This window comes from Eufriesea mexicana, unplaced genomic scaffold (genome assembly GCF_001483705.2).
Source record: "Eufriesea mexicana isolate 0111107269 unplaced genomic scaffold, ASM148370v2 scaffold481, whole genome shotgun sequence".
NCBI classification, from domain to species: Eukaryota; Metazoa; Arthropoda; class Insecta; order Hymenoptera; family Apidae; genus Eufriesea; species Eufriesea mexicana.
This window is the reverse complement of record NW_016908629.1, coordinates 104,079-118,193: the sequence shown is the minus strand read 5'-3', so window position 1 is coordinate 118,193 and position 14,115 is coordinate 104,079. Positions and strand designations below refer to the sequence as shown.

The following is a 14,115-nucleotide window of genomic DNA, read 5'->3' as shown; positions in this document are numbered from 1 at the left end:
GTTCAGCAGAACGGTGAATCACAGGTCGTCAAATATACCGTGGAAGGAGCAGGCTTCCCCATAGAGGGAACAGATGGACCAGGAGCGTTTGATAAGACCGGTCAGTGTTCATTCGATTCTCCTGTCATAGGAATGGCAAGGGCTTCAGAGAACAGCCACAGTGTGATTTCAGTTGCAGAAATTTTGTTCGAGTGGACGTAGTCTTGATTACGTTGAAGTAGAACATGATGTTTCGTGGAATGGAAATTTCTGAAAATTTGTAAACTTTTTTTAATTTTACAAAAAATATATTTGGATTGTTCGCATTTTTTAAACGAACTGTTAATGAGAGAATTATATGTTTAAATGCAAGGATTGTCAGTTCATGGATAAATTTAAAAAAATATTCGAAAATTTTTGTACGATCTTCGAGCACCTCGTGAATATAATGATCTGATTTTGAGATTTCACAAAGGAGAATAATTATAATTTGATGTACCTTTGAAGATAACAGAAGTTAAGGACGTATGTTTTATCGAGTGATTTTTCGTGATCAACGATGGATAAATCCTTTACGCGGATTGATAATGTGTAATGGATAATGCGTTCACGCGTGAAATGCGATTCTTCGAAACCAGAACTCACGAGTGGTAACATGTCAAATGAGTTTTGGAGCTGACATTCAAAGCTCGTTTTCGTTTTTCTGAAAACGTACTCGATGGAAAAAAGAATCTATACCGCGTTGATTTCTCATGGTTCCGATCGGCCACAGATGATACATCGACGGAGGATCCTCTCCATTTTTCTATCCCTTGTGATACTCGTAACGTTGCCTTGTTACGAAAGTCGTGGTATGTGATAATGCTAATAACATTAAGTATGATACAGAATTTCAATTGACGCAAACTGTAAGAAAATATTCTAACAGGCATATCGTCCCTGAAACGATAGAAACGTGTTACAAAGTAATTCATAAAAGATTCTATACACTGTTTTTAAACTTATGATATTTGAAAATGAAATTGTAAAAATTATTTATCCAATGATCGATAATTAATGATAATAAACATTTCTTTTTTCAAGAAAATTCATCTGCAAAAGAGAGGAAAACATGATATACTGTTACTAAAGTAGCTCAATTTTAAATTTGGAAGTAAGGTTAAGGTATCGACTAGATAAACTAATAAATACTGCAAAATGATTAGAACTTTTTTAAATGATTATTTAAGTGTAAAAAGAAAGAAGATTACATCTACTAGTAAATTACAAAATAATACTGCACTCGCACTGGTAGTTCATAATTGAGTTTTTCAGTGTTATAATTAAATAATGTATTGTAGACGGAAGTGTGTTCCGATTTTAGAGGCCGCGGTGCATTAAGCGTGAAAGAAAAGAACAGAATAGTTGGAAAAGTGAGATGGCAGATGGACGTTTTAAGCGCTTGTTTTAAAATCAACAAGTAGATCGAAGGAAAACGAATGACACTGAAAATTCTAACATCTATAATAAATTACAATGTTTCGCGTTATAAAATATAAATTAATTTTGGTGATACGTATATCTTAAAAACGTACATTTCTAGAAGAAAAGATTTGTAAAAGTTACATAGAAACTATAATGACGAAGCATGAAATTATTAAAATACGGTATATTACGAGAAATTAGAATAATTTCAGAAGAAACTAACTGAGATGAAGATAAAATAAGTTTATAATAATAGTAAACGATCTATATATATGCATATACTTCGTGCAACTAATAGCTTATTTTGACAGATTGATTATTAAGGCGACTCGTACTATATTTGTTTAACATATTCTTTTTAAATCGCTATGTTGTGTTACATATATTCATTTATTTTTAAATATTATTTTTATAGCCAGGAATACTCAAAGTACTCAGAAATTAATTAGAAATAGAGAATCGTATAAGTTACACGAAAATAACATTTTTCCTAATTATGTAGAAGATAATTGGGAAAAAGGAAATTTTCATATAGAACAAAGGGATAAGTCATGGGTTTCGATATCTATGCACAAGAAAAATAACTATGTACATGAATCTTCACTTGTTAATTTTACGTATAATCACACGAAAGATGGTCAACAATTGTAAGTTTAATGGTTTTTATATTTTGCATTTATTTTCTTATTTTCTTTCTTTTTTTTGTTTTTAGATTATGATAATTTACGTGGTAATTCGTTTATTGGAAGAAGTGTTTGTCAAAAATATATTAATTTTAATTGTAGCAATTTTATTTGGCAAAGAAAGTAATTTTAAATTGTTTACAAAAAATATATTTCTTTTAGAATACATAATGAACAGAGTTTAACACATAGAAGATTTAAAAGAGGTGTAATACATTTATATAACATGGTTGTATGCGCCACTGGATGCAATCCTTTAGCTTATAAGGGATATGGATGCTACTGTGGCTTTCTGGGCTCAGGATATGTGATAGATGGAATAGATAGGTAAACTTTTCATGTTAATATTTAAACCCATGATATATGTAATTTCAGAAATATTTTAAAAATTACATGAATTTAAAAATATTAATTTAATTTGATTAACAATTTAATAACTTTGTATAGGTGTTGTAAAATGCATGATTGGTGCTATGATGCTACAGAATGTCCAATGTTTTCAGAGTATTTTGTACCATATTATTGGAGATGTTACCATGGTTACAAACCAGTATGCGGTTAGTTTTATTGTACACGTTACTTCGATTTTTTAGTAATTTCCATTTGCTTGAAAATATTTATTCTTTTATATTATAGCTGTTGAACATGGAAATTGGGGAGGTTCTGGATCATGTGCTCAACGATTATGTGAATGCGATCGTTCATTCGCTGAGTGTCTAAAGCGTTATCCTTGTCCAACAACCAAAGCCGTATGCACTTCTTCGCCTTGGAGATTGGTGCAAAATCTTTTTATGATCATGTGATTATTGGCATAGAATTATAAAATATAAATAATTAATTCGGAAGTTAATTTATAATTCGATAACATTATATTCATGCCAAAGATAAGAAATCTACTTTAATAAGTTTTGTAACATTTATTATGATAAAAGGTACAAATTTTTCTATAACACTATACATCAATAATGCAATAAACATTAAAATAGTTTCGTTTTATTTTATCTTTGTTATCTTATTAACAGAATAAGTGTTCACCAAAATGTAAAAAACAAGTGTATATAATACTATTCTTTTTTCTCATTTTACAATAAAATCTTATTTACAATGGACAAATTATATTTTTTCGTTCGAATTTATTTATAATATATTTATACCTCCAGTTAAATGTACAATTCTATTTTTATATTTTTTTGAAATATCTTTCTCAATCTGTAAGTAGAAAAAGAAAATTAACAAATAACCATATAGTAAAAGATAAATCTTATCATGAAAAATTATTACAAATACCTCTACTTGTAGTTCCTTTGTTCTTTGTATAAGAAGTTGAAGAAGTGGTCGAACAGTATTAACTTCTTCTACAGAATTTTCTCGCTTTGCTTTCATAGTCTTTTGGAAAGCTATCATTTTTTCAACTAAACTTAATTTTTGTTTTAATGATGAAGTTAAAACATCTACATATCTACAAAAATAAACAAACTTTTAATTTGTTTAAAATAACATGTAATGATGGTATTTATTTTGTTTACCTCACAGAGTGTTTGATGTTATGCAAATGTTGAACTTTAGTATCTAAAATTTCAGATAAAATAACTTGGACGTTATCTAACATATTTTGAGTATTTTCCAGTGTAGAATGTTGTATAGTAGAAGATGAATCTTGTAACTGACTGAAGCTTAAGAAATTTACTTTATCATCTCCTTTAAATTCAAATAAACGTAATTTAAGGAATGCTTCCAGCTGTAAGAAAATAAATCATTATAAATGACATACATTTAGTTAGGAAAAACACATAAATGTACATACCTCGAATAATTGATTAATATAATCATTTCTAGTAGATGGATTGTCAAGAACTGTATATGCTTCAGTACCAGTAGCAGTTCCACCTTCATGACCAGCTGCTTCTACAACTATACCAGATTCTTCTTTTGAAATATTATAGTCAATATCTCCAGCAGCAGCTTCTTCTATATTTTCATTACCCCAATCAATTTCACCACCAGCTTCTAAATTGATATCACCGAAATTTATACCATCATTTATATCAATTTCTCCAAAATCAATTTCCTTAATTGAACACAAAAATATTTAGAAAAATATTGTAAATTATTTGTGACATTTTATAAGTACATACATACAGTGTTCTCCGTATCTTCAATTTTCTTTTTCTCTAAATCATTGTCAAAGCTTATATTTAAAGGTGGCTCAGTAATTGATAATGGGGCTTCTTCATAAATCCATTCATATGTGGTAGTGTTTCCTTTATCTAATTAATCCATAATATTGTCATATACATATGATGAATTTTTAGATATTTTATTATTTTATTTTATGAAATTGTAAATAATTTAACATACCAATTATGTATTTTATCATAGGGACGCAACCACCATCATGTTGCCTGCCAAGAGTATAATTGACAAAATCACAATAAAATTCTACAGCTTTCTCTAATGATTTTGTCTTTTTAGCAATCTTTTCATAAATTTCTGGTAAATCTTTTATTTTCTCAGTCAATTCTTGTTTAATTTTATTTCCAGGAATGTCTAATTGCTTACACAATAAATTAAATTCTGATCTAGCTATATTTTCTGATTTTTTATAGTCTGTTTCTTTCTTTTCTAAGTCCTGCCAAAAGGTCATTATATTATTTATAAAAATGTAGTAATAAATAATGTTCACAATAAATACTTACAACTTGTATCTGTTCTAATTTTTGAATTTGTTTTTTAGTACTTGGTATTTCGTAGTTAACATTTCTTATAAGCATTTGAGCCACTTCTGCAAGATATATGTTATCTTTTTCATATAAATGTAATATTTCTTGCCAATCTTTCATTCTTTGTGAACCATATCTGCCAAATACATTCTTTGTATCAGCTTCAGTTTCTTTTAAAATTTCTACTATTTTTAAGCAATGAAAATAATTGATATCTGAAAGAGTAAAAATTAAATAATAAATGAAAATTAAATTATGATTATTTAAAAATATAAAACAATGATTTAGCATACATGATCCACATAATAATTTTGCTATGCCCTCATGAGCAGGCATATCTTGTATTGCATTATGAATTTTCTCTCTGATAGTTAAAACTTTTGTATGCCAATCCTTAGTACAATGTCGTCTATTAATTAACCATTCTAATAATTTCCCACAATTAATGTCAATAGGTATATCTTGTTCCTGAATAAAATATAAGATTATTTATAATTCAAATGATTATATATAAAGAATAATTATATAAAAACAGCTGAATAGTGATCAATATTGATATTAGTAAAAGACTTTAATGACATATGTATATTTAATCATAAATTGTTTATTTGACAAAATTTAAATAATTAAAATATTATAAACACTATTTATTCTGAAAATATAAATAAATATTAGTTCTTTATGTGTAGTAAATAAATGCAACATTTTAATAATCATTTATTCATATATTCAATAAAATAAAAATTTGTTAATTGTTTATATTAGTAGATATAAAATTGAAAATTTACCTCCATTATATAAAACTTTCATACAATTTTACTCAAATTTGTTTACGTTTTTTCTTAGTAGGTTATAACAGCTGTTGTTCTCTGCTCATATCGTTTTAGCAGGTTAATGTGATTCTAACGATAAGGTAGTACTACCGGCTGTTTTAAAGATACACTCATGACGTATTTCCGTAAAAACGGGATTTAAGTCTATTAGTACTATGTAAGAAGTATACATTATATATTCTTATTGCATATTAATATATATCATCAATATTATATGTATGCCACAAGTTATCATATTGCACTATTCAATAAAGTGAATTACCGTATATGAACAAGTTTCATCGATGCTGTCCGTCTTTCGACGGATTATAGTTTCCCTGTCCAATTTATAGAAAAAACTTGCCGAGATTCCAGAACCACGAACAGATGTGGATGTTTAGATGTCAGGCTGAAGTATGAAGATAAGAATTAGATCGAGAAGGCTACCTGTACCTTTACGGACATATTTGTCGGCATTTATTCACTAGTCTAGAGCCAATCTATCAGTTATTCACGAAAGATACCATGTCTATTTTATTCTCCTGCATGTATAAATATAATTGTTTTTTACAATTTTAAATAATGAAATTATATTTTTACAAATTTTAATAATTGAAAAGTTTAAAAAAATGTAAATTAAAAAATAAAATTTATTATGTTCTATATCTAAAAGTATTTGAGATTGTTATACATATGGCCTTATTGATTATACAAAATAAGAATTTGAGTTATATTTTATTTGTTAGTCAATACATTAAGTATAAGCATAATAAATTACAATAACATTTAAGTGATCTAAAATATGATAGGAAATGTAATTGTAAGAAGTAACACATTCATACGCACAAATATTCTAATTTATTATTATGCATTCACAGTAAGAAAAATGTATTTTTTATGACAATGCTGCACTGTCGGTGCCAAAGTAGTAATAAGTTTAGAGTTCATTATTAGAAAAGACAGTCCGATTGATTCCACATTCTCTTTTATGCTCAATAGAGCAGGTAGTTATTAAATGTCTTAGATTTTGCATAACTTAATATTCAAATTATACACACATGAATGCGCATACACAACATTCTCATACTTGAGGAAACTGCAAATTTTTGCTGCTAAATTATTCCGTCTATTTTAAGTTGTGCTTCCATATTTAAAATAAATATAGAAATAACAAACAACTGGCCAAGATAACATGGCACTGTGATTAGTAGAACTTGTGAAATGTTAAATATGATGTTGTTTCACATTGATTTGACGGAGCCGTTATTTTATTGCGAACAAAAAAAATATTATTCACAGATGCACTAACAAATGTATTAACGTTTTCTTTCTGTGAAGAAGGTCCTCAAGACACACACCTGTCCCACAGATATGGTTAAGATCGTAATTGTCTCTACAATAGACCATAAAAGTACACGAGTATTTAAATCTTCTGCACGTTTACGTCCTTGTGCTTCTCTTAATCGATGATGTGTTTGGTAGTCTAAAATGCTATTCAGGTTTTTATGTACCTCAAGAGCATAAGTCTCCATCTACAGAAAAATATTTACATCATATTTATTAATTTTAAATATATTTTATTTCAAGTCTAATATAAAAATAATTCATGTTACCTGAGTCATGACAGTCACATGTGGTAATTCATCATTTACTCTGAAATCCATATAAACAAGTTTATGTGAAAATGTGGAAAATTCATTGCTAAAACAGGCTTGATATGCTCCTGTACTTGATGCTACAAATTGATGTGAATCAAACTGGGTTTTTATTTGTTTATAAATGATTTCTTTATTTGGTGCTTTCAAAATTACATCTACATCATATTGTCCACCTGTCACAACCTAAAAAACGTGTACTTAATTAAAATAAAATCATTTTAGAAACTGTGAAAAGAATAATTAAAAATATATGTTTTAACGTCAATATTAGTTACAACATGGTTTGGTTTTCAATGACAAGTTGATAAAGATCATAAACGTGGCTGACGTCATATCGAGGTATGTTAAACTATTTAGGATTTCTTGTATAACTACGCATTATTTAATGGAATACCTCATTTAATAATATATATTTTATGTACCTGAAATTCAAGAATTGCTGTCACGTTTTGGGTGATTTCTTGAAAGAAACATTGTTTCGCATTCTCAGGTAGTTCAAAGGTTAGCTCGACACCACCAGTACGTAATATTGTACTAAATAGCGAGACAAACAGTAAGCAAATTGACCAGTAGTCCATTCTTCGTTAGTTTTCTTTGTCTTGTAGTTTATTCACATTTAAATTTCAGGAAAATTGTGAAACACGCTATTTAATTAATTGATCAAAGACCCGGCCAATATTTTGCCTAAACAAGCTATTTTAACGTGGCCGGATATTACTAGCGTTAATACGACAGGAGCGCCGCTACGGAATTGACTGCAGTGACGTCTGATTTTAAAGAATGTTCAACTAGTTCATGCATTAAATAAAATATAATGTTTCAAGAAATTTCGAATAAAAATTTATACAAATGATTAGATAGTTTTTCAAATATTTATATTTGATAATAAAAATAATGTGAATAATTAAAACATACAAGAAATAAGGTTATATGATTATAATTATATTTTACTTCTAAAATATATATGAAAACGAAAAATGTGTTTTATTATAACTTTTTTATTTAAAAATTTGTAATCTAATTTCCTAATTTTATATTTCGAAAGGAGACTGTTTGCCTTTATGAGAATCTAACAGACATTATTGTAGCATTTAGAAGATATGTCTTTCAATTATGATATATTAGCTATACTAGCTTGTACCTACATGACTGATTTTTATATTATTACAATAAGGATCCAAAAATTAATTCACTTGTAATGCCGATGATAATTTGTATGATATGAACATACAAGATTTGTCACGTCTTTTTTCTACCGTATCAATAAATACGTCTGCTTATGTCATAGACGAATATTAAATATTTTTCGCTACATGTATTCCATGATTCTAGAAACCGTAAGTTATTTTCAAGTGTCAATTTTTTAATACTTCTTCCAATAAAATAAATATCGGCATTTAAATAATAACAGTAATGACAGGATATGTTCAGATATTTGTTGAATATTATAATCACAGACAAAATATAAATTTATATTTATTTACAGTTTAGAAATTTAGAGGTATAATTAAATTATACAATACGGTATAAAATCATAATGAAAGTAGTTTTTACCGCTAATCTTGGAAAGATATAATTTTAACTTTTCTAAATTATTTTTATACGTAATCGAATGTCAATACTGTATAGAAAGATTAAATATTTTATTATACATCACATTTACAGTATCACATTTACAAATTATTCCTAGTTATGTAATTACAATATAGAATGATTTACCATTTTTGTAATACTTTCCATCAGATAGGAAAGCCTTTAATACTGCAAGTAAACATGTGTACGTGTAAAACAGTGTTTGCGTGAGGCGCCCTAAGGTCCCGCCTCCTATTCTAATACAGTCGCCTCGTCTGTCGTGTTACTTATTCATGGAAGTGTGTTGCGGAACAAATCACGTGTATCGAAGGGCAAGGAGGGTACCCAGAAGAGGGAGAGAGCAGTATAAAGATCCTTTTCATTGCAAAAAGAAACCAGGCATGAAAGGATACGGAAAACTATATGTCACTCCAGAAATTATTTTCAGTAAGTACAGTAGACCATGAAATTAAAAACATTTAACAATGTTTTTCATAATTTTATAAAAAAAACACCATGACTGATTTTTTTGAAACAAAAATGAAATCGCAATTACGCAGATCGTATTTTCCAGATAACCAGGCAGTGCAATCTGTATATATGTATAGTTATTATGTCCGTATACGTGTGTATACTCAAGTAATGTAATACTGTATATATAAGTTCTATCGCATAATCTAGACTCTTTGTTGGCACGACAATAACCGTCACGAATTTTTTGGTAATTCTGCATAGCGTGCTCCATTAATCTTCAACGATATCTGCAAGCAATTTTAAATTTCACGTGTTACTATATGGACAACAAAATCAATATAACTCTAATCGAAACTAAAATATCGTTGCCCTTTCATATCAAATTTCTAGGAGTTAGTAGGAAGAAGATGCTAAATTTCTAAATTGAAATAAATAAGGTAGATATATATTGATATCTGAGAACAGTATTTTTAAAAAGAATATTATATGTATCGATATTTCCATATCGATCATACGTACTGTGACAAATATGATCCTAATTCCGTATAATTATTTCAGATTTAATTGAAATTATTAGCAATAATTTCTCAAGAATTATGCTATTTATTTATAGTATTGAAAAGACAATATTTGTACAGAAAAACTTGGAGCACCTGCTCTATGTTGTACATACACGGTTCGTGAATATCTAATGACTACGTTCCGTTTGAGACTGTGTGTATACCTACATACACTATCTGTCAAAAGTTTCAGAATACAAAGAACAATTACGTTATTGAATCTCTGAGATAAACAATTTTTAAGAAATCAGAAAAATACAAGGAAATAAAAGATCGTAAGAAATACGTTTAGTCATCATAATTATCTAACTTTAATTTTTGAATTATTACTAGATGTATTAGATGCACTAGAAAATTTTACAAAAAATTCCTACAGTATTTACAAATGAATTAATATTATTTATTACTCATAAACAGTACATTAATTTGACATAAAATAGTCGAAGTTGTGTAAAGTAGAAATGACAGAAATAGTAAGACATCTTATATAAGAATGTATAATTTTGCAATGTGTAATATATTTAAGTATTATAATTTCAGATACATATTGAAAAATGCGTATAGAATAAAGGTGCCAATCACAAATAATAAATACGAAATTTAAGAAACCTTTATTGATAGCACGTGTGCTCAACTTTTGAGCGATAGTGTATGTACACGTGTATTCGTGTATACACGGAGAGTCAGGTTCGAAATACGAACAACACGAGGGGTTTCTCCACCACGATTAACTCCATCGGAGTGGGGGAAGAAGCACACGATCGCATCAAGCTCACACCATGAGTTTTCGAACGACAACGGTAGGAGGCAGGTCTCTTGTATACCTCTCTCGTTTCTTACCAGTATTATTTTTATCTAGAAATTTTCCTTTCGCAGAGATAGAAGTGATTCGTATGTGAAGAATTTGTGTCTCTGATGTAGAGTCGATAATAGTAACGCGTGTGAAAGGAAGAATACTTTCTATCGGTGTTCAAGACAGAAGATGATCTGGTGTAACATAGGTCGGTGACTTGAAAAATCTACAGGCTAGCTGTTTATAAAGTAAGTCTCGCCGGATCAACCGTATAACCTTTATTAGACTCGTTGTGCAGAATACCAAGTTATTATACCAGCAAACAACCGAAATCAAATTTAACGAGGTGGTTTATTTCTACTAGAATTTACGTTGGTTTATATAGACAGCTTTTATCAATTTTTACGATGCTGTATAATTTTTTTATTTATCTTCTAGTATTTTTCACGATATTAATTCAGTAAACGTTTGACTCGTATTTGTTGTTCTATTTACTTTAAACGGTTACTATGTTGTTTCACATAGTGACATTAGAGAAACAATTTAAACTTCGTGAATTGGTTTTTCGTTTATGGTAGGTAACTTCTCTAGTAGATAACTTTCAGTGATAAATGACAAGGTGATCTTCGCACATTTCCATTTACAAAAATTAATCGTAGAAGAAATAGTGAAAGAGTTAGTATTTCATTTCACGGATTAGTGTAGCTTTAATGTCTGAAATCGTGTATTGTTTTAGCCTCAATTGAATTCGTGGCACACAAAAGCTGCTGAATGTTGCTTTGCATGTACCTATAAAATAATAAACGATGGATTCTTGAGTATTTTCTTCAAATAGGTTAAATTTGCTAAACTTTGTAACAACATTTTCAGATATTCCATTCATCTGCAAATTTTTTCGGAGTTGATATAAATAATCATTATCGAAACAAAAAATAAAATATTTTTATTTTATCCTACTGTTTTTATTATTCTTGACGAATTTTTCCTCCATTGCTCTGGTATTATTTTTCTTACCAAATTACATTTTGGAATGAAATCAATATAGAAACCAGTGTTCTTATGGTGTCGAATATTTCGTCGTGTGTTTTTTAAAAGCTGAAAATGTAGGTTGATAGTTTCTTATTATATATGAATAAATAAATTTACGTATAATTTCATAATTTTCGAATTAGTTTCTATATTATTATTTTCCTAATTTTCTTATTATCCCCTATTTTGCTATAATTGCATCCCGATCACCGATATCGATTTCTCGACCTCCTTCGTGGTTTCTTCATCAATTTCCATGATTAACCAACGAAAGCGGCGATGGGTTATGCACGAGTCGAGGGTGCTGTAACGAAAGTTAAAAATAGCCGAATATAGCAAATAAACGAAGCAAGGTTGACGGACGCGATGCTGAAATACCCGGTTGTATTAATAAATTTCCCGCGATGATTTCAATATATTTGGTATGCACTTAAACGAAAAAATAACAATAACACTACGAGGAAATATTTAAACATCGAGTTCTTCGTATCGATCAAGCGTAAGAATAAATAAAGAATTTGCGGGGAAAGCTTAAATTGTGAATTAAATGTTCATACAATTGTTTGTTGCATACAATAATTTTTAATATATGAATTGAAATTCTTTCAATTATTCGCGCGTACTTATCTTTTATGCAACTCGATTACAAAATTTCCATACATCGTAAAAAAATTTTTAATTTCTAAATACATTTTTTAAATTTATTTTTAATTAACTAATTTATATTAAAGAAAGATAAATGAGACATTTAGGCAGTTTCAGTGATATTCACGTGTCTTTATTACAAATTTAAAATAGCACCTGTAGGGTTTATATCGAGAAATTGTAATTTTCATTAACAATTCTTTTCTCATATAAATGGAAAAATGGAAAGGTAACTTACTATACATGTAAATATTAATTTTTACATTAAACATTAAACAAGATCAGAATTCAATTGGTGCGAGATATTTGAACATTCTGGCAACATATATCCCTGCATATTCTAAATTCTTTCTGTCCAACGTTTGTATATTCTGTTTGACACCCGAATTTTTAAAATTTCGTCAAAAAGACTTCGTATCCAGCAGTCATTTTTCGTGACATAAAATGATACTGTAAAATAAAAAAGATTATAGGATATACTATCCCTAATTTTATCCCTTCACGAGGAAAGGAACGAATTATTTCAACACTCACCGTAGACATCTTTTTTAAAATATTAATTTAACTGTAAAAGAAGCCATGTGATCGGTGACGGTAAAGTTAGCTTTAAAGGAACACGCAAATTTATCTTACAAAGGAAGCACGGTCCTTCGAGGTCGTTTTCAAAGTCGATCCACAACGCGCTCGTCTCCCAATAACGAACGTCTGCCCGTCAACACTTGACCACGTGACTCGTAGCTCAGTGTGTAGTATTGTCGTGCATCGTTCGTAACAGTGGGTCTCTACAAATCCACGAAAATTGCGAGGAGAACAGGAGCATTATCCAGACAAGCTGGAAGTAAACGTGGTGGAATAAATTTCACGTAAGTCATAAAAGGGCGTTGTGCGCGGTGTCCGTGCGGTTATATTCCCGGAATAGGATTTCGGCATAAGGCGGCCATAAAACGGTGCAGCCAACTGTCTAGACCCCGGTGTGCTCGCACGTGAACGCAGCTTATACACACTGTTCGATCGATCTTACCGTCCGAGTCCGATAAACTCTAGTTTTCACCGTCGCGACATTTGAAAACGGACAGGTCAACGTCCCGGCGAATAATTGAGAGAATCTCGTGGTTAATAATTAGCAGGCAATCCAGCAATGTAGATTGGAAGAAACGTGCTATTTGTAACGCTTCGCTGCGGGCTTTTATTCTGGCCAGACTAATTTAGCGCGATGCACGATACACGTAGGATCGTCGACAAGCGCGTATACAAGATTTTTCTCTGCCTTTTCTAATTATCATTCGCTCAGCCGCGGTATTAGCTGTTACCGCGTCACTATTATTTACCATCGGTGCAATTCATGCAGCTGTTACCATTAACGTTGTAGTGTTTCCATTTCTAGTATAATTATTGCGTTCTGGACACGATGATACTCTTGCTACTATGCGCGTTAATAATCCTCTTACTGTTGTGTGTTTTATCGGTTGGGTGTTATTTATTGTTTTTGTTGAAATATTTAAAGACGGCGATGGTAACGTGCAATTAATTGTTCAGGGGAATTGTATTCTCTTACATTGTGCTAATTGCAATTAGCTTGCGGATGTACATGTAAATGCAGATTTTCATAGAAAAAATTGGTAATAGAGTGATAAGAATCGGAAGCATATTCTGGGTATTCTATATAATACGTTGATCGATGCTTCTGACAGTATTTATATTTATTTCCATTTCGTCGCTTTTATAA

The 14,115-nt window shown here is 29.7% G+C and overlaps 3 protein-coding genes across 3 annotated transcripts; 1 reads left to right on the top strand and 2 right to left on the bottom strand.

Moving 5' to 3' along the window:
* The first annotated feature begins 751 nt into the window (after window positions 1-751).
* On the top strand, window positions 752-2,929 carry LOC108545526 (uncharacterized). Its single transcript, XM_017897195.1, has 5 exons — window positions 752-830; window positions 1,859-2,090; window positions 2,289-2,453; window positions 2,574-2,683; window positions 2,763-2,929. Exons 1-5 carry the CDS (start codon window positions 752-754, stop codon window positions 2,927-2,929), a joined length of 753 nt encoding a protein of 250 aa, XP_017752684.1.
* A 334-nt stretch (window positions 2,930-3,263) lies between these two features.
* Window positions 3,264-5,747, bottom strand: LOC108545521 (CDK5 regulatory subunit-associated protein 3). The gene is made up of 9 exons (XM_017897188.1): window positions 5,635-5,747; window positions 5,140-5,314; window positions 4,823-5,061; window positions 4,485-4,755; window positions 4,266-4,393; window positions 3,931-4,194; window positions 3,653-3,864; window positions 3,414-3,585; window positions 3,264-3,335 (listed from the first exon to the last, which is right to left on the bottom strand). The coding sequence occupies exons 1-9, from the start codon at window positions 5,638-5,640 to the stop codon at window positions 3,264-3,266; spliced, it is 1,539 nt and encodes a 512-aa protein (XP_017752677.1). The 5' UTR covers window positions 5,641-5,747.
* Window positions 5,748-6,521: 774 nt separating this feature from the next.
* Window positions 6,522-8,014, bottom strand: LOC108545522 (transmembrane emp24 domain-containing protein 7). The gene is made up of 3 exons (XM_017897189.1): window positions 7,739-8,014; window positions 7,272-7,499; window positions 6,522-7,190 (listed from the first exon to the last, which is right to left on the bottom strand). Exons 1-3 carry the CDS (start codon window positions 7,892-7,894, stop codon window positions 6,975-6,977), a joined length of 600 nt encoding a protein of 199 aa, XP_017752678.1. The 5' UTR covers window positions 7,895-8,014; the 3' UTR covers window positions 6,522-6,974.
* Between the last annotated feature and the right edge of the window lie 6,101 nt (window positions 8,015-14,115).

Bases quoted from the DNA above. Each gene is read 5' to 3' on its own strand.
- LOC108545526 (XM_017897195.1), top strand. From the start codon at position 752: ATGATACATCGACGGAGGATCCTCTCCATTTTTCTATCCCTTGTGATA. The intron at 2,454-2,573 runs GTAAACTTTTCA...AACTTTGTATAG, and splicing joins GTGATAGATGGAATAGATAG to GTGTTGTAAAATGCATGATT. The intron at 2,684-2,762 runs GTTAGTTTTATT...TTTATATTATAG, and splicing joins TGGTTACAAACCAGTATGCG to CTGTTGAACATGGAAATTGG.
- LOC108545521 (XM_017897188.1), bottom strand. The intron at 5,062-5,139 runs GTATGCTAAATC...TTACTCTTTCAG, and splicing joins AAAATTATTATGTGGATCAT to ATATCAATTATTTTCATTGC. The intron at 4,394-4,484 runs GTATGTTAAATT...TGGATTAATTAG, and splicing joins TATGATAAAATACATAATTG to ATAAAGGAAACACTACCACA.
- LOC108545522 (XM_017897189.1), bottom strand. From the start codon at position 7,894: ATGGACTACTGGTCAATTTGCTTACTGTTTGTCTCGCTATTTAGTACA. The intron at 7,500-7,738 runs GTACATAAAATA...CACGTTTTTTAG, and splicing joins CAGCAATTCTTGAATTTCAG to GTTGTGACAGGTGGACAATA. The intron at 7,191-7,271 runs GTAACATGAATT...ATTTTTCTGTAG, and splicing joins ATGTGACTGTCATGACTCAG to ATGGAGACTTATGCTCTTGA.